General features: G+C 39.4%; 1 protein-coding gene across 7 annotated transcripts in view; it reads right to left on the reverse strand.

Annotated features, from left to right (window-relative positions):
* The window catches only part of DYM (dymeclin), a 400,521-nt gene that overhangs the window by 64,565 nt on the left and 308,070 nt on the right, over positions 1-27,886 (reverse strand). For all 7 annotated transcript variants that reach the window (XM_005224266.5, XM_059880986.1, XM_024984401.2 and 4 more), the window contains 2 exons: positions 17,084-17,266; positions 2,923-3,036 (listed from right to left, as the gene is read on the reverse strand). In XM_005224266.5, coding sequence (XP_005224323.1) covers positions 2,923-3,036; positions 17,084-17,266 — 297 coding nt within the window. The remainder of the gene's footprint in view (positions 1-2,922; positions 3,037-17,083; positions 17,267-27,886) is intronic.

The raw sequence follows: 27,886 nt of genomic DNA on the forward strand, positions 1-27,886 counted from the left end.
AACTGATCCTTCTGCTCTCACAGTCACATTACAATCTACTCTCAACACATCAACCAGAGTGATCCGACCAGAATCAAAACCCCACCATGCCTCTCCTCTTCTTACAATCTTGCCCTGGCTCCCCATTCCACTGCCCTGCCCCACCCCTTATCATCTCTGTTTACCTTCTGCTCCTCTCCCCTTGTCCACACAGTTCTAGCTGCTTTGTTCTCATTATTTCTTCAACATGCTTGGCATCCTCCTGGCTTTGGGCCTTTTCAGGAACTGCTTAGGATTCTACTTTGAAGCAGCACATCTAATTTGCTCACCACCTTTTTTTTTGGTTAAAGGTTGGCTATACCATTCTCTGTTAATTCTACAACTTTCTCCCACCACATCCTCACTGGCACTCCCAAACCCTCTTAAGTCTGCTTGATCATTTCTTTATTTTTCAGAGCATCTACCACTCTAGATCATTTTGTTATTTATTACATCATGCTGATTATTTGTTGTCTGTTTCCACCTGCTAAACTACAAGCCCTGAAAGGGCAGGGATCTTTGCTCACTCTGTGCCCAGGCACTTAAGAGCGACAGCTGTCACAGAGCAGATGCTTGATAAAGGCCTGCTCAGGGTTGGTGGAAGCTGTGGCAAGCTTTAACCTAATGTCACACTCATCATCACTTATCATCGCCCCCTTCTCCTGAACTCTCATTCCCATCCTGCTCTGGACTTTCTCTCCCGTGATCCAACCTCCCGTGCCCCACACTGCCTTTTCAAACCCTGACTTCATGGTTATTATGTCCTGCGAAATTCTCAGTCCCTGCACTGGATCTTCCGTCTCTCCTTCTCACCTCTTTAACAAGAACCTGGTTCGCCCCTCAGGACTCCCAAATCCCTGGAGCCTTTGAAAGTAGAAGCTGATGGTTCTTCACACTCCCTAGTCTTCAGGGCCTGGAGGTGCAGCTGGTGTCTTCTTTGTTTTCACTGCTGTTCCTTGGCTGTTGTTCCTCTACTCTTAAATACAAAGCTCTGTTCATGTGAGGCCAATATCAGCTTCTTCTCTTCCTTTTACCTGCCGCATGCTGATTCCTAGGCCACTCTATTTACTGTAGTGTTTGGCTCAGTCTTTCTTTCCCCCCACGACTTATCATCCTGGGTTGACTATGATGCCCACATGTATGGCCCATGGTTGACTTCAAATCCATTAACTGGCTCCATTACACTGACTTCCGTTTACATCCATATCATTTCAGTCCCCTGCTCACGGCTGAACCCAGGCCATGTTGTCATGGAGATCTGCTCCTTGTGAACATCTGCAGTCTAACTATACTGCTCTCTAATCACAATTTCCATGACTTCTACTTCACTGGTTCTTTGATCTCATTCAAATCCCCCTTCCCTTCACTCCTCTGCATTATCCTTTCCTTACAGTCTTTTGATTGCAACACTTCTTTCTTGACTTTCCTAAACACCAGGATCCATCACTTCCTGTGAGTTGCCACTCTAATCATCATGCCCTGTAAAATGGCATAGTTCAAATAAATTCAAAAAGGTAAGGAAAAACCTGAGAGACCTCAGATATCTTACTTTAGGTGAGAGAGGAAATAACATGAATTTTCTACACTTACGGACTTGTCTGGAAAGAGAGTCAAGTCAGAGCTGGAGGGTCTGGTGAACTGTGATCAGGTTTTATGTCGCTGCCACATGCTGGTCCATTTTAGTTGAGGAGCAAACCCCCCCACCCCGCCCTCTGCTCAGCACTGTGAGAGCCGCAAGGCTGTCTGCGGACAGTGGGACTTCCGCAAGTGATCATGACTAATGTGCTGCTGCTTGACAAACTCTGTTGTTGTAACTGAAAATACTTTCATATCCTACAATGTTCATTAAGCAGCAGTTCCAGTGATACTGCTGCAAAGCACAACCCCCAAACAGTAACTTTGGAAAGAAGTCAGTTGTGACCAAACACTATGAAGAAGGCCAAACATTCACTATGATACCCTGTGTGTTGTTCATTTAGGAATGAGCACTCTAAAAAAAAAAGGAGGTAATGAAAGAAAAAATTAAAAGAAGTATTAAGGTAAAAATAGGCGACAATGCCGTACATTCACGCATTTCTCCCTAAATATCCCCTTTACATCTTTTCTTGTGGGAAAATTAGTCTTGAAATATGAGTTTTGTATCATGAGATTGCCTCAGGTTCACATTTAGTGCACAGATTTAAATGTTTCCTCTAAACACTGTATTTCCCCTACCTCTTCCATAAAATACTCCTCTTTTTGTAGCTACACCCAGGTACACGGTGAATAATGTGGTGATTACGAGTATGGACTTGGGAGCTGAAGACCGGGGAATGGATCTCCTAGTTCATTAATTCCCTAACTGTATGACTTGGGGTAAATTACTTAACCTATCTTTGTACCAGATTCCTCATCTGAAAATTAGGATGATTAACACTACTTACCCTCAAAGGGCTGTTGTGAGGATTGATTAGTTAATATATAAGACACTTAGAGCCCCCAAAAGCACTGAGTAAACACTGTGTAAGTACTAGCTACCACTGCAGCTAACAGATCATCATTATATCACCACCACACCACCAATCGATCAACCCTTGATGATACACACAAGACTGAATTTATTTCAGTGGGTTAAAAAATAAGGTGCTCCTTTATTCATAGTATTTGAATTACTCATAGTATTATGCAGCGGTTACTCATAGGATATGTACGCAGTGCTGAAGACAGTCCTTTTGGGACTTCTTTTGGAAAACTATCAGAATCTTTCATCACAGCTCTGCATGTCAGTGTACAGGAGAGTAGGCAATATTTAGAGCTTTTCCCAGCACAAGTGCTGGGTAAGTAGTATGATTCTGAATAGAGCCTACTCAGACAATAACATTTACATCAATAGAGACAACAGTATGTTTCTTCTCCCAGTCCTACCTTCAGCCTGTCCTTGGGCAGCGCGACAACCCCTTGCTTGATGATTTCCAGGACTCGTTCCACTGACAGCTCAGCTCCAGCTTGTAGCAACCTTGAGCTAAAGAAGGTGATCACCTGGAATGCAAAGTGTTATTTTTTTAAACAAGTAGATACATGAGATATATTTTCAGTAGATACCTTTCTCACATGGTAGTCAAATGATCATTGTTCCACTTCTTAGAGTGACCTGGCTTTTAACTCACCCGCTCTCCTAATCAGTCCTCTCTATAAAGGCTTTGATGGCTGAATCAGAGCCAATCCCCTTAAGATTCAGGGTTGATTATCCATTCTGTGAATTAAGTAGGTTCCTCAATTCTGAGCTTTCTTGTGCTAACCCACCTTGCATTTATATTTCATTTAGAGAGAAGCACTCATCAGAAGGCAGGAAGAAAAAGCCAAAGCTTAAAATCTGTTAATATTGAGGCTTAACAGTAACTGTAAAAACAAGTCTTAGGAAGAAAGGAATTTGAAACTAATGGCTAAAATGATGTTTTGGGGATTATTTATCAATTTAATTTATCCACAATACTCTTATTGCTGATCACCAGGGAAAATCAATAGCAAGCTATAATTTTTTTTTTCTTTTTTTGGTTTCATGTCACAAAACAGCCTGAATGAACTATGTAGCAAGAGGCTAAGATAGTAACATTCTGGAAATAACACTGTCTCCTAACAGTTGTCATTAAAAACTAAAAGAATATCATCATTTTTTAGGAAATCACTTACAAACAATGTTAATAAATCAAGATGACCATGGGTCACTTTTTATTTAAGAGCTATACTATACACTATAGACAAGAGATACCTGCAAAATATAAACATTTATGTTGTTTACAAAGTTGAGTATTTCCATTTACATGCTTTCTATTTTATAGGTAAGATACTTTAAGTTATTAAGAATTATTTCCAATTTTTTTTCTAAATTTTCTTTCAGGATTATTCTCCTAAATATTAATTGTTCAAATGCACAATCAGTTTTCTCCTAACCATTCTGGTGGGGAAGGTGCATGATATGACATAAAAGCCACTGAAATGGATTTATTCTGGAAAGCAGAGATCCAGCTAGAGCCAGAACCTTAACAAGCTTGTGCCTTGAGGGACGGTGCAGTGAGTGAAAACAAAGGCAGCCAATGCCTGGCTACACTGCTGTTGATTCCAAATAAATCGTCTCTTTATCCCAGGCAGTTTGCTGGCACCAGCTCCTTTGCAAGTTGCTTATTTTGTCCATGACAGGTTGCTTTTCAACATGTGCCTATGGCTGTTGTTTTTTCCAAGTCAGATTTTAAGCTCTTTAGGGGAATTCTGGGATAAAATTTTGTTCACATAGTCACAGCAGGTACTGAAACCGATTTTTATAAATCATAATTGTCTTTATTTTTAAATGGGCATTTTGTATGTGTAAAATAAGTAAATTCAGAGAAAACGTTTTTTTGATTTTTGGTTGTACCTCAAGTTTTTGTGTTTTAATCAATACACTGATGATACCCTTGACAACTTATTCAGTGGAAGAGATATTCAGAGAATTTATAAGGAAACAGATGATATTTTGTGTCTTTAAAAAAGATGCAGTGTGTAAAAAAGACAAAGATGCAATGTAACTGGGGGACTAGACACAGATCAAACATGTACAAGGAAATGGACTTAGACATCATGGTAGTGTACACTACAAATTTCTCAAAAAGTCAGAGGCCTAGTTTGGGTCCTGCCTGTGATACTTACTAGCAATGTGACACCCAACTTCTTCCAGATGTAGAACTGTGGAGTGGTTGGGAGCACCTATCAGGTGTCAGATAGCTTGGACTTAAATCTCAGCTTTCCTTATAAACTAAGGCAAGTTATTTAACATCTCCATATCTGAGTTTCTTGATCTATAAATATCAGGTATGGACCTGTCATATACTGCCTTTACTATGTGAGGTATGTTCCTTCCAAACCTACTGTGTGGAGAGTTTTTAATCAAAAGCAGATGGTGAATTTGTCAAGAGTTTTCGGCATCTATTGAGATAATCATGTGATTTTTATTCTTCAATTTGTTTTTAAAGTTGCGTATCATACTGATTTGCAGATTTTTGAACTATCCTTGCATCCCTGGGATAAATCCTATGTGACCATGGTACATGACCCTTTTAATGTTTTGTTATGTTCAGCCTGGTAATATTTTGTTGAGGATTTTTGCATCTATGTTCATCAGTGATGTTGGCCTGTAATTTTTTTTGTGATGTTTTTGTTTGGTTTTGGTACCAGGATGATGCTGCCTCACAGAGTGAGTGCAGGAGTGCTTACTCTGTAATTTTTGAAATAGTTTGAGAAAAATAGATATTAATTCTTCTCTAAATGTTTAGTAGATTTCACCCATGAAATCATTTGGTTTGGATTTTTGCTTGTTGAGGGTTTTAAAATCACTGATTCAATTTCATTACTTGTAACTGGTCTGGTCATATTTTCTATTTCTTCATGGTTCAGTTTTGGGAGAGTGTGTGTTTCTAGGAATTCGTCTATTTCTAAGTTGTACCTTTTACTAGCATACAGTTTGTTTACAGCAATCTCTTATGATCCTTTATTTCTGTGGTATCAGTTGAAACTTCTTTTTTGATTCTGATTTTACTGATATGGGCCCTCTTTTTTTCTGGCTAAATCTGGGTAAAGGTTCACCAATTTTGTTTATCTTTTCAATGAATCAACTCTCAGTTCCATTAATCTTTACTATTTTTTTTTCTGTCTCTATTTCAGTTACTTATTTGAGAATTTTCCTGTTTCCTGAAATAGTCTTGTATTGTTAGAAACTACCCTCTTAGAATTGTTTTTGCTGTATCCCATAAAATTTGCATAGGTCATAGGATCATTTCCATTTTCATTTGTTTCCAGGATTTAAAAAAATTTCCTCTTTGATTTCTTCAGTGACTCTTTGGTTGTTTAGCAGCATATTGTTTAGTCTTCACATGTTTATTGGAATTTTTTCCTTCTGGTTGATTTGCAGTCTCATAGTACTCTGGTTGGAGAAGATGCTTGACATGGTTTCAGTTTTCTTAAATTTACTTAGAGTTGTTTTGTGAGCTAGCATGCTATGTATCCTGGAGACTGTACAATATGCTCTAGAAAAGAATATTCTGCTGCTTTTGGAAGAAAATATTCTCTATATAATCTATTAAGTCCACTTGGTCTGAAATGCCATCTAAGGCCAATGTTTCCTTACTGATTTTCTGTCTGAATGATCTGTCCATTGGTGTTAGTGGGGCTGCACAAGGTGATTTCAAGATGAAAAGATGACCCCTGCAAATGCAGTGGGTTGTATTATAGGAAAAGAACTCTGAGCTTGGGGAACACAAACTCTTATAATGGTCAGTATGCAGGTCTCCCTTTTGTTCTAGAGGGAAACACAGACATGCCCCCAACCTTTCCCCTAACTGATACCAAGTATCTGTACAACTTGCTCTCTACTTCTTTCAAGTCTGAGCTCAAATGTAGCTTCTCAGAGAGGTCCTCTCTGACTTTCACTCTTTAGATCTGTAATTTCACAACCCTATTCCAAATAGTACTCATTATTCCTCCTTTTTTTTTTTTTTGACATAGCAACTCGTAGATATTGATGTCATTTACAGAGCTAAGGAAGACTGCAGAAAAAAAGTTGATTCATTTTGTGTTTGATTTTTTTGGGGGAAGAAAATAATGAATTCTCATTTAACCTTGTTTAACATTTGTGGAACAGTTATATAGGCAACTGAATGTGCTAAGGCAACTAGGTTTTCTATATTTCCAGGTCTGGAAATATAGAAAACATAGTATAAATTTTACACTGTCCAGAGACAAAAACAGTTCTTGCCTTTACCATACCACAAAACTATTGTTGTTCACTGTCTCTGTCCTCTACTAATAGTCAGCCATGACATTTCTTTCATGCCCTCTCCTGTTTGGTGTGGTATTTCTATTTTGTCCTGTTGCTTCAATTCAGCCAGACCGTATCATCTTATGAGTTAGATGCAGAGGCTATGTGCTAGTGGCTAATGATAATTTGGCTACCTGAAACGCACATGTATAGCTCCTTCTGCAGAAGTTGAAAGTACTCCAAAGTTAGTCACTCCTGTCTCAGACATTCACTATTGCTTAATGTCTTAATAAAAAATATCAACTCTCAACTCCCTGTCAGCTAAAAATAACAGTAGATTCATAGTCTCCTCTACCAATACTTTTCAAGGTTAACTCCATGAAAGAAGAAATAGCAAAGGTTTGCTTAAGCCAAGATTTCAGGAGCATTTAGGCGAGGGTAGGAGAAGGTAAAGTGCTGAAAGAGGCAAAAAGTGGAAATGTTATTTATATCTTTATCATGGCATTCTTTTCAAAATATGTAAAAAGAGTTTAAAATGATTTTGAATGAATTTCCAGCGTGTCCAACACTATTTTGGATGACAGTATTCAACAAAAAGTTGTTGGAAAATCTGCTCATTTAGAATCTTATTTACGTTTATCCAAGTGAACACTGAAAATATGGAGTTTATAATGAGAAGACCTGGATTAAAGGCTGAGTGATTTACTAGCTAAGTGACCTTGAACCAACAATTTCACCTCGAAGCCTTGCTCTGCCTCCCTCATGGGGATAATTTACAGGTCAAGTGAGATAGGCATATGCAAATAACCCTCAGTGATAAAGCAAACATGTGATCATTATTTAAGAGGATGACTCTATTATTTATTTATTTATTGGCTGTGCTGTGTGGCTTGCAGAATCTTAATTCCCCAACTCGGGACTGAACCTGAGGCCTGGCAGTGAAAGTGCTGAGTCCCAACCACTGGCCAGGGAATTCCCTAAGAGGATAATTCTTACATGGAGATCTGTGTTAAAAATCACCTAGGAAGCCTTCTCGCAGCCTGTTGGTTTCCTTATCTGTAAAGTGAGATAATAGTAACTAGTTTACTGATTTAAGAGGAATAAAAGGGTAAAATATGTAAAGGTACTTAAGTCTTATTCCCAGCACTTAACAGAGACTCAAAAAATGTTTAGGCATAATTTATCTAGTTTTAAGAAGTGCACAACAGCACATAGCCAAATGTTTACCCTGAGGTTGCATTTTTCACTGAATACAGTTGCAGTGTCAATAAGCAGTCTATTCTAGTGACAAGGGCAGGATATAAATCTAGTTTAACACTCGCTTTTATTTCTACTGGCTTATATACTGTGAGAAAAACAGTGAGGGCCCTTCTATTTCTTCACCTTGACTCTGCTTTTTGCTTCTTCCAAAGGAGACTAAGTTTCAGATGGATGTAGTTTAAGTCCTTTGCATGGTTCTTGTATGTCCTTTCAAGAAAAACATGGTCCTTCAGGGTTATTTTTAAAGTGTCAATAGCTGGTTACTTTACTTATGGAGTAAAGACTGATTTGACATCACTGGAAGTTAGAAGGAGAAAGTAAATTTCCAGGTTTGTTTTCAGACCTTTTCAGGTAGTGAATAGGCAAATCAATGAGAAACTGGAGGAACATTTAGTGAATGGTGATAGTAATCAGGCAAGATGATTACAAACAAGGGTTTTTTTTTTAATCAAACTGCCTTGGTTTGAGTTCTGGCTTTATCACTTTCTGAATGTGTGATCATGAGCAACTTAAAATCTTTCTAAGCTGGCTTCTTTATCTGCAATTGAAAATTAAAATGAAATATACCTCACAAGTTTGTTTTTTAATGAAAATTAAGAGACATAATACATGTAAATGCTCAGCAAGCATGCTATAAAGCTAGCAGTGCTAATGATTAATAGAAAAGGAACAAATGGTTTTTGATGTGGTTTAAACATTTAACACTAAATAATCCAAACAATGTGTTGAAACATGATCATCCATCACTGATTACAGTTACGAACATAGGAAAAAATAAATTTTGAGTTAGTCTTTTAGCAGAAAGAAAGAGAAAAAAATGGGTTATTATGAAAAGAGGTATTGGTAATTAAAGGGAAAACATTTCCTTCCAATACACCACAGATACAGTTTATCTGACATATGTTGTACACAATTCAAGTGACTATCCAGAGGAAGAAAACAAGAGTGGAAAGCGGGGAGAGGGAGGGAGGATGGAAGGAAGCAAAGGATAAAAGGAGAAAAAAGACAAGAAGGAAAGAAGAAAGAAACTGAAGTCAGAGAGGTCCAGAGAAAGGCAAAAGTTATGATAGAAAGGGGAGGAGTTTGCCATAGGGCAGACTGAAAACAATTAGGGTGACACAGGTTAGAAATATGGAAGTTAAAAAAGGATATATTGGACAGTTCTATAATTCAAAGATCTGGATAAATCTTGGAAAAAGCAGGATATTCTCCACCCTGGAACGTGAAAGAGATACATTTATAAGTACTCTAAGAAGATATTACTTTAGTACTGCATTGCCCTCTCCTAAGTGGAATTCGTAGACCCAGTTAGACATCAAGAGACCCAAGAGTGCAACAGCCATTCTGTTTACTTTGTATACACTTGAAATCTTTTATAATAAAATGTTTTTAAAATTAAAAAAAAAAAAGTATAATAGGCTACAGTTCACATAAGATTAAAAGGATACAAGATCAAGAAAAAGAGAATGTGAACAGCATAGTCACAGGCTTTTGTTTTCACTGGGAATGCTCACAGTAGTCTCAGGGCTACTCTCTGACCCTCAAATGCTAGTGCTGATGTGAGAGAAAGAGACTACAGCGGGCAGATCCAACAGCCACCCAAGCAGGGAAGCCAGATACCAAACAGAAACCAATACCCTTTGTGACACTCTCAGCTTCTAGGTCCCTGAAAAGGACACGCCTGGCTGTGAGTTTTTTTTTTTTTTTTTTTCACTCAGGGATGCCCAAAGCTATAGTCCTTCTAGCCCAGACTCAACTTACCAACCAAATGTCATTTTATTATATTCTCATTTTGTCACGGAGAAGGCAATGGCACCCCACTCCAGTACTCTTGCCTGGAAAATCCCAGGGATGGAGGAGCCTGGTAGGCTGCAGTCCATGGGGTCGCTAAGAGTCAGATACGACTGAGCGACTTCCCTTTCACTTTTCACTTTCATGCATTGGAGAAGGAAATGGCAATCCACTCCAGTGTTCTTGCCTGGAGAATCCCAGGGATGGGGGAGCCTGGTGGGCTGCCGTCTATGGGGTCGCACAGAGTCGGACACGACTGAAGTGACTTAGCAGCAGCAGCAGCATTTTGTCACAGGAGTATTACTGAATTAACACAGCTGACATTCTACCTTCACCAGATTTCCAAGGAACAGAGCTAAAAACAGATTAACCCAGGCCAATTTTCCACGTAATAGAGAAAAGGGTTTTGTTGAACCTTTACTCGTATGCACAATGAATCGTAATCTCAGTATTTTACTCCCCAAAATGGTACTAGCAAGAACTATAAATGAATTTGGACAAATGCATCAATAGGCTGGCTAGAACTGGCTTTTTACTTTATTTTGGCTGCACCATGTGGCTTGGAGCATCTTAGTTCTCCGACTATAGATCAAACCTGTGCCTCCTGCAACGGAAGTGTGAAGTTCTAACCTCTGAACTGCCAGGAAATCTCCAGAAGTGCTTTTTAGCTATAAGCTAGCCTGTAAAGTTTGTCTTCATAGAGAAAATTGATTTCCTCTTAACACTGTGATTGTTAAGACTGCTATGAGCAATACACTATTAAGAGGAGTAAGAAGGGCTCTGCCTTTCCTATTCAGAAACTCTTTCTGGATAGTTTTTTTGAGAATTGGGATCAGAGAAGGGACTGCACTTCCTGGAGACTCTCCCTGGGAAAAAGTAGACTCTACTTTTTCCATGGAGGTAAAGATCTCTTGGTGCCTGGGTTTTCTCATCGAAGCACAGACTCTAACATGCATTCTTGGACCATAAACTAGACTACCGAGTTGTTAAAAAGAATCTAGCCAACAGAAAAAGGTAGGAATAAGCTGTGATGGATGTCTCTCGGAAAACCGTTTGTTTCATGATCCTATTAACAATACTTGTCAATTTTAAAAGGAGATGCTCTTCTGGTTAAACCCAGACTTAACAAGCAGGACATGGGGCCAGAGAAGAAATATTTGAGAAGTGGCCTGAGGATGCTATCACACATCCTAAGTATCAATATATCTACATACCTGTTCATAATGGTGAGAATTTAATTACAAATCTTATATGTCAAGTTTAACTTTAAGATATAACCATGCTCATTTGAAATGATGTTTCAGCTTTATTCTAACTGCAAAGATGACAATGGTTCTCAGCTGCCCCAATTTTGTTAATGAAATCTAAATAATACTGATAGTAGTTCAGGAAAATGACAAGCATGTGAATGGCAAAATAACCTGCTGTAGCTGCAACTGTCAGGTATATAGCTGAGGCAGCTTAAGGAAAGTCCATGAAAACACTAACTAAACTGACAGTGAAGAGTTTTAGTTTTTATTTCTGTTTACCAGCAATCATTACACAGCAGTGATAGGGAGCAAATCAATGAACAGATCTGCAAGAGTATACATAGTGGTATTTAACTAAACTCAGTGTAATTGTGTGGATTCCAGAGTATTTAGCAACTCATAGAACTTATGTGTTAAGAGTCTGGAATGGGAGCTTGGTTATAGTTCAAAGCTGGTTTCAATTAAGTACCTAACAAGTACACAAGACTCTACTGGGATGAGCAAAAATTAATCTACTTGGCTTATGAGAATGGATAGAACTGTTCTTAAATATCTTAAATGTGATCAGAGTCCATGCATCCATCTATGTATTGCTGTTATCCTGGAAGAAGCCAGGAAGTTTACACCTTAGAGGTCACTCTCACCCTCTTTTCCCCATCCTCAATATTATGCAGTCTCTTTCTACCTCAGCTTTTAAAACCCTCACAGATGGATGCACAGACCCCAGGCAGGAGCTTGGAGGACACTTACTATGAGGAAACTGGGTCTAAGAAGTAACACTTAGTGATACCAACATGAAGGGGCTTGAAAAGAAATGGCCATCTTTCTTATAAAAGTTTCAGAGAGGAAACAGCAGGAGACAGAGAAACAACCAGGAAGAAATAATTAAATGAAAGCTCTGAGCATGAGTTTCTAGACTAAAAGGACCCTCTAAGCACCAAATACAACTGACCAAGGCACAGCAAATCATGAAGTTTCAGGACACAGTAATAGAGAGATCCCCAAAGCTTCCCAAGACAACAGTCATATATTAAAAAAGAAGAAAAACATTTTCAGACATTAGAAACTAAAAAAATTAAAAAACCTATCTCACATATATCCTTTTCCCAGAAAGCTACAGTAGTGTAAGCTCTACCAATCTGAAGCAGTAAACCAAGAAAGAGGACTTCACAGGAGCCAAGATCAACCAAGGGGACAGCTGAGGGAAATTCTGAGAAGGTTCTGCAGTTGGGCAGGAGAACCAGAGTCCAAGCTGGCTGGGGCTGGAAGCAGTTCTCCAAGAAAAGAGTAGGACTGAGAACTGATGTCTGACTATTCTGAGAGGAGTTTTAAAGTTATGTCAGAAAGTTTGTATTTGTGTTAGTGACTGGATATTTGCAAAACATAATGAAGACAGGTCTAACAACATAACGAGAACATAACTAGAACATAACTAGAACAAAGAATCTACATAAAGATAAATAATTCAGCAGAAAAACTGGCAAAAGACTTGCCTAGGCATCACACGAGGAAACCCAAATGAAAACCACAGTGAGGTGCTGTTACAAAAATGACAAAACTAAGGTCCAGGAGGATGTGAAGCAACAGGAATTCTACACACCACCGGTCAGAGAGTAAAACGGCAGCATCCCAGGTAGCACTAGTGGTAAAGAAATCATCTGCTAATGCAGCTTAGATGTTAACAGATGTGGTTTGATCTCTGAGTTGGGAAGATCCCCTCCAGAGGGGAATGGCAATCCACTCCAGTATTCTTGCCTGCAGAATTCCAAGGACAGAGGAGCCTGGGTGGGCTACAGTCCATAGGTTCGCATAAAGTTGGATATGACTGAAGCAACTTAGCAGAGCACATACATAACAAAGGAAATGGTCCATGTTATGCAGCAATTTCACTATGAGGTGCACACCCTGGAGGAAGGTATGCACCTGTGCTCAGTCATGATGGAAATAACTGTACATATTTATACTCATGCAATAATTATTTAAAATCTTCCTAAATTTAAGTAAATGATATGCAAATAGCTGACTCACTGGGAAAGTCCCCAGTGCTGGGAAAGATTGAGGGCAGAAGGAGAAGAGGGCGTCAGAGAATGAGATGGCTGGATGACATCACCAATGCAATAAACATGAACTTGGGCAAACTTCGGGAGATGGTGAGGGACAGGGAGGCCTCGCATGCTGCTGTTCATGGGGTGGCAAAGAGTCGGACACGACTGGGTGACTGAACAACAGCAAATTTAAGTAAAACAAGGACAGGGATGGTAGTTCTTCAGCTTCCTCTTGTGCACAGCAACTGTGAACCTGATGAGCTATACAACAAATATCTGTGGAATCAAATCGAACTGGGAAACATTAATATAGCAACAGAAGGCTTAGCAGAAAAATCTTTTTAAAAAGAACAGGAAGTGAAGGTTCACAGAACTGTGAAAAATGTTCAATCACACTAATTATGAAAGAAATAAAAATTAAAAACAATAATGAAATACCATTTTTAATACAAAATAGCAAATCCTGAAATAAATATAATACTCAAAGCTGTAAAAGTAGTGAGGTAGATCCTCTCATAGGTCACTTACAGAAGTAAGAGATGATGCACAGACACATGAGTTGTACAATACATCTAGACAGCAATTTGACATGGGGTGAATCTCGAAGATACAGACAACTCTGACAGTAAGAACTAGTACAATTTCAGTTTAAGACTACACCAACAACAGAACTAAAAAAGGTGAGCTATAATTTATTTAGAAGCTGTTAATTATGAATTAATTACAAAATATTACAAACAATCAAATAAGCAATAATGGGGTAAGGGTTAACATATTTTAGGACCTCCATAATCCAGGTTAATGTTGTTCAGTCACTAAATTGTGTCTGACTTTTTGTGGCCTCATGAACTGTGGCATGCTCCTCTGTCCTCCACCGTCTCCCAGAGTTTGCTCATATTTATGTCCACTGAGTGTTGATACTATCCAACTATCTCTCTCTCAACTGCCCCCTTCTCCTCCTGCCCTCAATCTTTCTGGCATCAGTGTCTTTTCCAAAGAGTCGTCTCTTCGCATCAGGTGGCCAAAGTATCGTAACTTCAGCTTCAGTAACAGTTCTTCCAACGAATATCCAGGGTTCATCTCCTTTAGGATAGACTGGTTTGATCTCCTTGCAGTCCAAAGGACTCTCAAGTTTTCTCCAGCATCACAATTTGAAAGCATCAATTCTGCACTCAGACTTATTTATGCTCCAACTCCCACATCTGTACATGACTACCAGAAAAACCACAGCTTTGACTACAAGGATCTCTGTCAGCAAACTGATACACTGTCTAGGTTTGTCATAGCTTTCCTTCCAAAGAGCAAGCGTCTTTTAACTTCATGACTGCGGACATTGTCTCTCTGGAGTGATTTTGGAGCCCAAGAAAATTAAATCTGTCACTATTTCCACTTTCCCCCCATCTATTTGCCATGAAGTGATGGGACCAGGTGCCATGATCTTAGTTTTTTGAATGCTGAGTTTTAAGCCAGGTTTTTCACTCTCCTCTTTCACCCTCATCAAGAGGCTCTTTGGTTCCTCTTTGCTTTCTGCCATTAGAGTGGTATCAACTGCATATCTGAAGTTGCTGATATTTCTCCTGGAGACCTTGATTCCAGCTTGTGTACATTTTGCATGATGTACTCAGCATAGAAGTTAAATAAGCAGGATGACAATATACGGTCTTGTCATACTCTTTTCCCAATTCTGAACCATTCAATTGGTCCATGTCTGGTTCTAACTTTTGCTTCTTGATCCACATACAAGTTTCTCAGGAGACAGGTAAGGTGGTCTGGTATTTCCAACTCTTTAAGAATTTTCCACAGTTTGCTGTGATCCACACAGAGGCTTCAGGGTAGTCAATGAAGCAGTAGTAGATGTTTTTCTGGAACTCCCTTGCTTTCTCCATGATCCAATGAATGTTGGCAATTTGATCTCTAGTTCCTCTGTCTTCTCTAAATCCATTTTGTACATCTGGAAGTTCCCGGTTCACATACTGCTGAAGCTAACTGAAGGATTTTGAGCATTACCTTATTTGCATGTGAAATGAGCACAAGTGCATGGGAGTTTGAACATTCTTTGGCATTGCCCTTCTTTGGGACTGGAATGAAAACTGATCTTTTCCCATCTTGTGGCCACTGCTGAGTTTTCCTAACTTGCTGACATATTGACTTTAATGGCATCATCTTTTAGGATTTGAAATAGCTCAGCTGGAATTTTGCCACTTAAGGCCCACTTGACTTCATATTCCAGGATGTCCAGCTCCAGGTGAGTGACCACACCAGTGTGGTTAATCAGGTCTGTAAGATGTTTTTTTGTATGGTTCTAATGTGTGTTCTTGCCTGGAGAGTCTTGGGGATGGTGGAACCTGGTGGGCTGCTGTCTGTGGGGTTGCACAGAGTCAGACACGACTGAAGCGACTTAGCAGCAGCAGCAGCAATGCGTATTCCTGCCACTTCTTCTTAATCTCTTCTGTTTCTGTTAGGTCCTTACCATTTCTGTCCTTTGTCATGTCCATCTTTGCATGAAATATCCCTTGATATCTCCAATTTTCTTGAAGAGATTTCTAGTGTTTCCCATTTTATTGTTTTCCTCTATTTCTTTGCACTGTTCACCTAACAAGGCTTTCTTATCTCTTCTTTTTATTCTCTGGAACTCTGCATTCAGTTGGTATTATCTTTTCCTTTCTCTTTTGCCTTTTGCTTATCTTTTTTCCTAAACTATTTGTAAAACTTCCTCAGACAACCACTTTGCCTTCTTGCATTTCTTTTCCTTTGGGACGGTTTAGGTCACTGGTTCCCGTACAATGTTACCCCAAGGCCAAACGTGCCTGTATATCAGGCATCTCTTGACTTCCTACTTTTGCACTGCGATCCCCTATGATGAAAAGGACATCTTTTTTTGGTGTTACTTCTAAAATTATTGTAGGTCTTCACAGAACCAGTTAGTTTCAGCTTCTTCAGCATCAGTGGTTGGGGCATAGACTTGGATTACTGTAATGTTGAATGGTTTGCCTTGGAAATGAACTGAGATCATTCTATTGCTTTTGAGGTTGCACCCTAGTACTGCGTTTCACTTTTTTGTTGACTATGAGGGCTATTCCATTTCTCCTAAGGAATTCTTGCCCACGGTAGTAGATATAACAGTCGTTTGAATTAAATCCGCATTCCCGTCCATTTTAGTTCACTGACTCCTAAGATGTCAGTGTCCATTCTCGCCATCTCCTGCTCGATCACGTCCAGTTTACCTTGATTCATGGACCTAACATTTCAGGTTCCTAAGAAATATATTCTTTATAGCACTGGACTTTACTTTCCCCATCAGACACATCTACAACTGAGGGTCGTTTCCACTTTGGCCCAGCTGCTTCCTTCTTTCTGAAGCTGTTGGTAACTGCCCTCCATTCTACCCCAGTAGCATACGGGACACCTTCCGACCTGCAGGGCTCAGCTTCTGGTGTCAAATCTTCTTCCCCTTTCATATGTCCGTGGGTTTCTCCAGCAAGAATACTGGAGTGGGTTGCCATTTCCTCCTCCAGTGGACCACGTTTTGTCAGAACTCTGCACTATGACCTGTTCCTCTTGGGTGGCCTGGCACAGAGTGGCTCATAGCTTCAAGCCCCTTTGACATGCCATGACAAGGCTGTGATCCATGAAATACAGGTTATATATTATTAGAATGTGAGATTTTCAAAGAATTAATATCACAGGAAAATGTGTTAAGTAAAAATAGCAGAATCCAGAACTATTAAGATATAAAATATGATCTCAATTCTCCTAAAGACATATATGTGCATGTATATATATATATGTGTCTGTATATAATACATATACACATGTGGAAAGTGACAATTGTTGGAATAGATGGCAAATACAGTTAAAATTCAAGAGACTATTGTAGGTTTTTTTTTTTCAAGTTTTGTTAAACTTTCTCTGTTTAAAAAAGAATAACAGTAAATATCTCCATTTACACTTACCAGATCAATATTTTGCATGATATCCTGAAATGAAGGATGAGTTCGAAATTGTTCAAAGAGATCTCGTTTGTAAAGAAGCGCATATACCAAGTTTGGATTGTGATGAAGAGAATTTGTCAGGCAGGAGTTGATGATCTCTAACATCATTCGAATCACTTCTTCAATGACATTTAGGTCTTGTGCCTGATAAAGAAAGAAAATCCCCATAAGAGTCAGTATTTTCCTCCTTGACACAGAATTAATTAGAATGAGGGCAACTGCTTTACAATTATAACAGCATTGGAAAGATCATGCACAAGAACTCTTCAAGATTATTTTTGTCAAGAATTTTTAGAGTTAAGTTTATCAGTTACTAAAGGATTTGAGTTATAACTTTTGAACTAAATATGGTGATAATCATAAATTTCACATTAATAAATTTTAGACTTTCTAATCTAAAAGAAAATTTGGAGCTTTGATTAATAGATCCTCATCTGTACTCTTATCAGTGTACCACCTTAAATCACTAAACTTGCTCAATATAAAGTGATAGTAGAGTCTTAACAATTCCAAGAAGAATTTCTAATTCGGAATATGACCTCACTTTTCTACACTGTCATTCAATGTTCATATTTACAGATAAACAGCCTAATGTTTTGTTTCTGTTTCCTGAGAGGTAATAGTCTTTGGGAATCTGAATGTGAAATAGTACATAGAGCAAAATTCAAAGTAAGTAATCAACACATCTCTTGAAAGAAAGAACAATGGAAGGCAAAAACATAGGTGAATATGACACTTTCCTTCTTCTGAGTTTTCTAAATTATGTTTGACAGTTGGGGCAAAAATTGTAACACTGATGTGGCTCTCAATGGATGCAAAGGAACACCTAAGACAACTATATTATAAACCAGGGAGAGCAAAGGAATTTAAAGAGAGGATACTTTCTACCTCTCATTTGAATTGGGAAAATGTCAACACTACTAGATGCAGCAAGTTATGTAAGTTATGTATGTAAAGGGTCTAGAGCAAATCCATGCAAAGAGATTACAATAATTAAGATCTGAACAACAACAGAGTGGATTAAAAATACATGATGCAACTACACGCTATCTACAAGAAACTTCAAATGTAACTCACTTTAAATAAAGTTAGATTGAAGGTAAAAAAATGGAAAAAGATATAACATGAACTATTAATCAAAATAAAGTAGGAATGACTTATTATGAGGTAAAATACACTTCACATCTAAGACTGCATGGCTTACAAAATAAAAAATATTTACTATCTGGACTCTGGTGGAAAAGTTTACCACCCCGATCTAGCACACAAAAAGGTATACTTATTTCCATACAATTTACCTCCACCTGTATTGTTTTATGGCACCCCACTCCAGTACTTTTGCCTAGAAAACCCCATGGACAGAGGAGCCTGGTAGGCTGCAGTCCATGGGGTCACTAGAGTCAGACACGACTGAGCGACTTCACTTTCACTTTTCACTTTCCTGCATTGGAGAAGGAAATGGCAACCCACTCCAGTGTTCTTGCCTGGAGAATCCCAGGGACGGGGAAGCCTGGTGGGCTGCCATCTATGGGGTCGCACAGAGTTGGACACGACTGAAGCGACTTAGCAGTAGCAGCAGCAGCAGTATTGTTTTAAGAACATCCAGCAACAAATCAACATTTATGGGACAGAAAAAAAGGAAAGCAAAATCAATGTGCAAGGGATAAAGTGGCCCAGTGGATAAGAAACACCTGCCAATACAGGAGACATGGGTTCTAGCATGTGGGAGACCCCACATGCTGCGGAGAGGCAGCTAAGCCTGTGTGCCACAACTCCTGAGCCTGCACCTTGGAGCCCGCGAGCTGCAACTACTGAAGCCCACGTGCTCTAAAGTCCTGCTCCGTAACGAGAGGAGCCACTGCAATGAGAAGCCCACATGCTGCAGGTAGAGAACAGCCTCTGCTCACCGCAACTAGAGAAAACCTGTACGCAATAACGAAGACCACTGTAACCAATAAATAAATTTAAAAAAAAAGATAAAATATTGCTATTTACCTCCTGAACAAGATCAAAGGAGGTTAATACACTTTAACTTCTCCTTGAACAGAAAAGTGCTGACCCCATTCTTCCTTGTTTTGTTACAGTTGCTTAGGTTTTTAATTTCATGTTTTTAAAAAAAACCCATAAATTGGTTTTAAAAAAATCAGTACTCAGGCCAGTTTTCATTCCAATCTCAAAGAAGGGAAAATGCCAAATAATGTTCAAACTACCACACAACTGCACTCATTTCACATGCTAGCAATGTAATGCTAAAAATCCTTCAAGCTAGCTTCAACAGCATGTAAACTGAGAACTTCCAGATGTACACGCTGGATTTAGAAAAGGCAGAGGAACGAGGGATCAAATTGCCAACATCCACTGGATCACAGAACAAGCAAGATCATTCCAGAAAAACATCTACTTCTGCTTCATTGACTACACTGAAGCCTTTGACTGTAGAGATCACAACAAACTGGAAAATTCTTCAGAGATGGGAATACCAGGCCACCTTACTTGTCTCCTGAGAAATCTGCATGCAGCTTAAGAAGCAACAGTTAGAACCAGACATGAAACAACGAACTGGTTCAAAATTGGGAAAGGAGTATGTCAAGGCTGTATACTGTCACCCTGCTTATTTAACTTATATGCAGAGTACATCATGAGAAATGCTGGGCTGGATGAAGCAGAAGCTGGACTCGAGATTGCAGGGAGAAATATCGATAACCTGAGATATATAGATGATACCATCCTTATGGCAGAAAGTGAAGAGGAACTAAAGAGCCTCTTGATGAAAGTGAAAGAGAAGAGTGAAAAACCTGGCTTAAAACTCAACATTTGGAAAACGAAGATCATGGCATCCAGTCTCATCACTTCATGGCAAACAGTTGGGGAAAAAATGGAAACAGTGATAGACTTTATTTTCTTGGGATCCAAATTCACTGTGGACAGTGACTGCAGCTGTGAAATTAAAATACGCTTGCTCTTTGGAAGACAAGCTATGACAAACCTAGACAACATATTAAGAAACAGAGACATTACTTTGCCTACAAAGGTCCATATAGTCAAAGCTATGGTTTTTCTGGTAGTCCTGTACAGATGTGAGAGCTGGACAATAAAAAAGTCTGAGCACCAAAGAACTGATTCTTTAGAACTGTGGAGCTGGAGAAGATTCTTAAGAGTCTCTTGGAAAGCAAGGAGATCAAACCAGTCAATCCTAAAGGAAATTGATCCTGAATATTCACTGGAAGGACTGATGCTGAAGCTGAAACTCCAATACTTTGGCCATTTGATGTGAAGAGCCAACTCACTGGAAAAGACCCTGATGCTGGAGAAGATTGAAGGCAGGAGGAGAATGGGATAACAGAGGATGAGATGGTTGGATGGCATCACTGACTCGATGAACATGAGTTTGAACAAACTCCGGGAGATGGTGAAGGACAGGGAAGCTTGGCATGCTGCAGTCCATTGGGTCACAAAGAGTTGGACAGGACTGAGCATCTGAACAAAAAGTCAGCGGTTAACTAAGTTGACATATGGATTTCAGTGCACACCACTAGTTCTTGCATTCCGCTTCTCTACAGGTAAACTTTTCTTCTATTTGAAGTACATCCTTTAATAGTGCTTTCAGTGAAGTCCATGGATAATAAACTCTTTCAGTCATAGCGTGGTTGAAATATGTCTTTATTTTACATTCACTCTTGTATCTCATCTGGGTATAGAATTAGTTACTTCTTTACAAACTTAAAAGATACGTGTTCACTTGATTCTGGCATCTGTTTTTGGCTTTGAGCAGTTTATTATACAAACCTAACTACTGCTGCCCTGTGGAAAAGCATTTTGATAGCCGTTAAGATTTATTTTTCATTCTTTAACACTCTTGAGTTTCACAACCATGTGTTTCAGTGTTGATTTATCTTTATTTATCCTGCTTAGTATTCAGAGTGTTCTTTCCATCTGACAACCTAGTCTCTTCCACAAAGATAATTTGGATAATTTTTTCTCATTATCTTACAGTTTACTAACCGTCTTTGATACTGCCCAGTTTAGAATTTGTCTACTGAGCTTTCAAATCTAATGACTATATTTTTCATTCTAAGCTTTCTAATGAAATAGTTCTGAGTCATGTTCTTGTTTCATTTCATCATTTTTATATTTATTTATTCTTAACAAATACTATATCCTTCATTTATCTTTGAGGATATTAAAAATACTTGAGTACTTTCAACATTATCCTATTAATTTTTGCTTCTTTTTGGATAAACTTACCTTAAACATGATCATGACTATGTTGGCTGTCTTTCTTAGTATTAAGTTAGATTTTAGCATATATTTTGGAATTTTGGTTATGTAGGCTCACTTAGTATGGCTTAATCCCCCCACGCCTACAGGTCATGCAGTAGCTTTCTAGAGCTCCCAGTCTGAAATGAGGTCTCATCATTGGTTTATCAGGGCTGCTGCCATGCAATCACATTAAAGGCAGGATAAGCAAGGTCTGTCACCAAGCCACATCCCCTCACAATAGGCTCAAGGTTCCAGAGTGAGGCTGGTTCTGGGTCTTCCCACCTTCCTAGACACAGAACTTAAGGGTCATCATTAGTGCCTCTACTCAGGCTCTTTTCAGTAAGGGGTCTATTCTACCTCTTAGTTTCTAGCAGGGAACCCGGCACTACCGTGCTGCCTCCCAAGGGCCCCTGAGTGCTGTGCCTGCCTTGCAGCAGCTGAGCTCCCAGCCACTCCTGCCTCCTTCCAGACAAGAAGCTTGGCAGCCTCACAGCTTCAGACCCTGCTATCTGCTTCGAGTGCTTTTTCTATTTCTCGTTGATCAAGAAGTTCCCTCTCTCATTTTAGGGTGAGGCTATATGGCTTCAAGGGTTTTTTTTTTTCTAGTTATGGTTCATCTATTACTTTTATGTGTTTGAAGCAAAGAAAAGGGATTAGCCTTCATATTGGGAACTGACAACATAATTGTGATTATAGTTCTCTCGATTGTATTTTCATCTTACATTGCTACTTGAATTAGAAGAGGAGAAAGGAACTCTGAGTTCAGAATTTTCTCTCAAATTTCTCTCATCTAAGAGCAACCCAGTGAGACAGTATGACTATCACAGTAATACAAGTCAAAACATTAGCTTTCTGCAGAATTTCATGTTCCTAAGTATTCTGTACCCATTTATGTTACATATAACATTAGGACCCTTAAGTCCTAATATATTAAACTTAAATATAAAAAACGAATTACCTATTGATAGCTTACACTTTCTGCTTTCAAACATATTGATAATTTATTCTCGATGTTTTATTAAATAATTTGCTACAACAAACAGGATAATATACTCAACCCCCAAACAGGTACCTGCTCATTTAAACCCAAACCAAACTACTGATCATTTATTTTATCCCCAAGTCAGGTATAGAATAAACTGGAAACTACCTCAATAAGTATACTCCACATTAGGTTTCAATTTACATTCATCAGTCTGACTGAGGCTCCTTAGAAGTTATACTAATTCTCTTATACTTAAAGGAATTACTAGGTATTTTACTTCCTTTTTTAACTGTTTCTGTGACAAGTTCTAATTCTAACGCTATCTTTCAAAGATTGTTTTCAGCTGCAGATTTATAAATTAAATGTCAAGAACAAAGTTTTTCTGACATTACTAAAATTGACTGAAAATATAATTAAAGGAACTAGAGCAAAGACATTTTATACAATATCATATTTTGCCATATTGTCACTCACACTAGAAAGCATACTGTATATTTTAATGTTGCAAAACAATTACAAAACAAAAATGAGAAATTGAATGTAATTCAGAAATTAAAAATAAGCTTAAATTAGGGAGTGGTTGATTATAAATTTTCTGATAATACCTATTTTAACATGTAACTCTATAAATCATTTAAATTTTAAATACTATTACAGAAAGAACATAAAGATAACTGCCTTTCCAAAGTGGATAAATTAATGCAAATGTTGTAAGTGCAAAGAATCACATCTCTTAGCTTTAGATATGTGCTAAATCCCATTTTTATTAATTTACAAAACTAGTCCTTTAGGGAAGTGTATAAATTACATTTATATAGTTAACATTTATGGAATAAAATAAAGTTTTTTAAAAAGACATGTTTTCTTTTTTTTAAAAGACACATTTCCAAAAACTAACCAAAATTAGCTTTGTCAGAGATAAAATCAGATGGTTCATTGGTAGAGCAGCAAAATACGTGGAGAATATTGTGTCTTTTTCATTCATGGTATTTTCTTTTTAGTACATACAACTCCCATGCCAGGAATGGATCCCACGTCAAACAGACTTTCTTCTCAAAAAAAAAAAAAAGGCCAGGCTTATTTTATTGCAGAAAATCTCAAATGTAAATACAAGGGCCTTGAGAAAACGGCCCTTTTCAGATGTTCTGATGGTTTTGTACATGCTGGTAATGAACGGTGAGCACGATCTGTGCTAAGTAGTGAGTTCATGTCAAATGGACAAGCTGGCAGCTGTGGGAGCACCTTACCCTGTCAGCAGCAGTCAGGGCTGCTTCATTATATAAACTTCCTTTTTCTTTTAAGAGGGAATTTATACAGTTAAATAGTTCCAAATCATTTATTTTTAGTTTCCTTAAGAGAAGCATATGTATCTTGTTTGTATTAGTTTTGGGGGGATTCCAAAAGAGTTGTCTAAATTTCCTGCATTTTCAGCAGAAAATAAAAACCTTCAACAAAATTAATGGGACTTGGCCAAAGTGGGGGAGAGTGGGGCGGAAGCTACAGGAAAGACTCTTTTTTTTTAAAGTTAACGTGCAAATGGCCTTCAAAGCTAGTCATTCAGTGATGGAATCTTGCTATCTCTCTGTTGTTAAAATTCACTGGCACACTGCTGAAAAGCTTTGTGACCATGCTATTTCCAGCCAGAACTGGAATTGTCCCAGAATACAGAGATTCTGACAGCAAGAACTAGCTTTCTACTACATACAGAATTACAGCTGAAGAATAATCCTGCGATCAGAGGAAATGATGTGAACCATTAATAACGTGGGGGGCAGAGGGGGAGAAGGCTGAGGCTGAAGAAGGCTGAAGGCTGAGGTCTGGCACCACTGTCTTGGGTAAAATGAAGTGGTCGTTTTCTTCATCCCTTGGGCCGGGTCTGAATGTGGCCCATGAGCCTAAACTAGAATCCTGGGAAGCCTGTTATTTACAGCATGCTTACTGGTGGCGGGAAAGCAAGATAATGGTGACTGCCTGGGGACATGGGTTAACTTTACATGTTTTTGCACACCTGGAAAACAGCCAAAGAACTCCAAAAAAGGAATGTGCTGATTGAAATCCAGCTAGGCTGCAGCCCCCCCAACAAGTGTCTACCTTAGCCGGCTACTCACACTGGGCAGCACTGGGGTGTGGAACTGTGCTTCTCACCCCTCCCCCGGCCCTCCCGCTGGCAGAAGAGAGGAAACACACATGGAGCTTTTTTTTTTTTTTTGGAGCTTTTTTTAAAACAAGGAAATATTAATTAATTCATTTAGGCCATGCCATGTAGCATGCAGGATCTTAGTTCCCTGATCAGGGATCGAACCCAGGCCCCCTGCACTGGGAGTGCAGAGTCTTAACCACTGGACCACCAAAGAAGCCCCCTGAGCTTGGAGTTTTCCATTTTGTTCTTAAAAATGCAGTGTTTTGGGACTTCCCTGGTGCTCCAGTAGTTAAGAATCCACTTTGCAACGCAGGGGACACGGGTTCTATCCCTGGTTGGGTCACTAAAATCCCACATACCGCAGAGCAACCAAGGCAGAGGGCTACATCTATTGAGTCGGCGTGCTCTGGAGCCCGTACGCCACAACTGGAGAACCTGAGTGCCACGACAAAAGATCCCTCACGATACAGTGAAGATTCGGGGTGCCGCAACTAAGACCTGACACAGCCAAATCAGTAATTTTTTTTGAAACAGAAATATTTTATATTAAGGATTAGTATTCACGTCTGCTCTTCTCCAAAATACATTGTTTATTATCAAACCAATGGCCTTCCAGATCCTATAAAAGTAACATCTAAGTAAAATAATTCTCTAGGAAGATGTACTGCTTTTTTTAAAATGACTTTGACAGTTTACTGAGTGCTTCCTATCACCCCACTTTGAGATATGAGAGTCCCAGCTCCATCCCAATTCTGCCAGTAACTAGCTATGTGAGTTTAAGGAGCCACTTAACCTGAGTTGCAGTTTTTTATTTGCGAAAATAAGTGCTTGTGAGATTTTAAAAATCCCTTCCTAGTCTTAAGTCTTAATTTCCATAAAGAATGCAGAAAATACTGAATTCAGAAAGCAAATTTTATTAGACTAACCAAAAATGTTAACTCATAGTAGAAAAATCTTTACAGTGACCTCAAACTTCAGTAAAATTTAGAATTTACTTTAGATTACTGTGGCACCTAAGTGTCACTGTTCACTTAGAAAGGGAAAAGACAAAACAAAACAAACTTTGAGAATAAAAATGCATAGGGCTAAGTTCGAAAACAGTCAGTGTCTAAACCAGGCAATCTACTGATTCTTCTATAACTCACTTTTTTGCAGTATTTGTTAATTATCTTTGATATTGTTAATGCATAGAAGGGAAATAATCGCTAAACTCTAGGTTAGGGATTTCACACAAACATCAGAGACCTCAGATGCTTGGTGTTCTTTTTTCATTCTTTCTTGGGGAGAAGGATGGGTAGTGCTAAGAAAGGCAGTAAAGCATCACACATAAGAGAGCTGTAGCTCTGATGTTTAAAAAAAGGGAAAAAGGAAAAAAAGAGGTAGCTACAAGTTAATAGAGAGAAGCTCTAACGTGGGTTCTTGTCTCAGTTTTGCTATCAACTGGACAAGTCCCTTTCTGGGTCTCAAATATAAAACAAATGGGCACTTTGGGCAATGCACGGAAGCACTAAGAGACCCAGATTGACTTCTGCTTAGGATGTGGAAAGCGGCAAAGAATGCCATCTCCTACCGTAACAAGGAGGAATAGCCAGATAATTTAATAGTCAAATAATCTTCTTAAGGCCATCAGAAAATGATTCTGCAAGGCAATCAAGAGAAATGAATTCCCAAGAGGGACAAGCCCCTCTAAGGAAGGAAGGAAGACAAGCACTCCCTCGCTTTTGGCCAAGCGCAGGCAGAACAGGTGGTCTCCACAGAAGCGGGTAAGAAGAAATCAGCTACAATTTTAATGAATTCTTAACCGCTCAGTGTGGTCTAGTGTGTCAGTCTGCAAAGCGAGAGACAGCCTCAGATCCAGTGAAGTCTGCACTCACCCAAAAGTTCTCTTCCACCGGCCTCCACCAGGCGCTCAGGAGCCCCTCCATTTGGCTCAGGCTTACAGAAGGTGACCAGCTGCAGCTGCAGGCAGGCACCAAGACTTTGCACCTTCCCAGACTTTCTTCACATGCTAAGCAAAAGCCTTAAGCTATTGGAGGAGCAAACCCTTTTAGCCTAGAGCACACGCAAATTTTCACTGTTTCTAGGGGAGAAGTAGGAACAAAACCCAACTGCTCCTGAATGAGAAACAATAACCCTCTTATCCCGAGGACGTAGGCAAAGATCCATTCTGGCCGAAGGGACAGAAACAAAAACCTAACACTGGAGGTTGGGACCAGGATCTCATGCCTCTACCAATACCAAGCGGATGTCTACTATCACTGGGGAAGGGGCACTCAACTCCCACTCAAGGCCCACCACAGATATTAGGCAATTTGATTGCCAAGGGGAGGAGAGGCAGAGATGCTGAGAAAGCCCTACCTCTAAGACCCAGGTGCAACTAAGGACTCCCCAAGATTAAGGCTGGACCAGGACAATAGAAAATACTCCTTCTCTTCTCTAACTCCACTAAATGGACTGCTGAAAGCAGAGTATGGTAAAGGAATACTGGAAAAAACCCACAAAACGCAGACCCATTCTTTAAACACAGGTAACAACTGCTGCAGGAAGTTGAAGTTGGTGGTACAATGAAGATACAAAACCCAAACTCAACTTGGGTCCTAACCGGAAGGATCCAACTCCATATTGGCAGCCTAGCAGCAGAGGTGTGCCCTTTTACAGTCATAATTTTTGCTTCAGATTCTGTTTCTATTCAATGCCAGACACAATGTTTGGCATTGAATACAAAATTATAAGATACACAAAATAAGTGATATGACCCATAAGTAAAACAGAACATATGATCTGGTAGATGCTGGGGACTAAGCCCCAAGACAGAGTAGAATGACGTGTGCTCGTCGTCTCCTGCGGGAACACCAAAATCGCATCTCGCTGCTGAACAACCATCGATAGGAGGATGTTGGAACCCACCAAAAGAAGATACCCCTTGTCCAAGGACAAAAGAGAAGCTTCAATGAGCCAGTAAGAGGGGTGCAATCATGTTAAAATCAAACCTCATGCCTGCCAGAGACTTTTGGAGGGCACAAGCAGAACTGTGTGCACTAAGACCCAGGGAAAGGACCAGTGACCCCCCATAAGAGACTGAGCCAGGCCTGCCTGCGAGTGTTTAAAGGTCTTCTGCGGAGGTGTGGGTCAGCGGTAGCCTGCTACAGGGACAAGGGCACAGGCAGCAGCAGTCCTGGGAGGCGCAATGTGTGGCCTGAGTCCTCTTGGAGGAGTTCGCCATTAGCCTTATCATATAGCCACCTGGTGGGTGATCCACAAACTGAAGAACGAATACACCAAAGAGTTCTCACGCTGTTGCGAAGGTCCTAGGCCACAGAAGAGACTTCCCAATTTGGAGATCCAACAAAGGGACTGGAAATCTCCAGGGAATCTGACT

Source organism: Bos taurus, chromosome 24, assembly GCF_002263795.3.
Source record: "Bos taurus isolate L1 Dominette 01449 registration number 42190680 breed Hereford chromosome 24, ARS-UCD2.0, whole genome shotgun sequence".
Classification (NCBI taxonomy): domain Eukaryota; kingdom Metazoa; phylum Chordata; class Mammalia; order Artiodactyla; family Bovidae; genus Bos; species Bos taurus.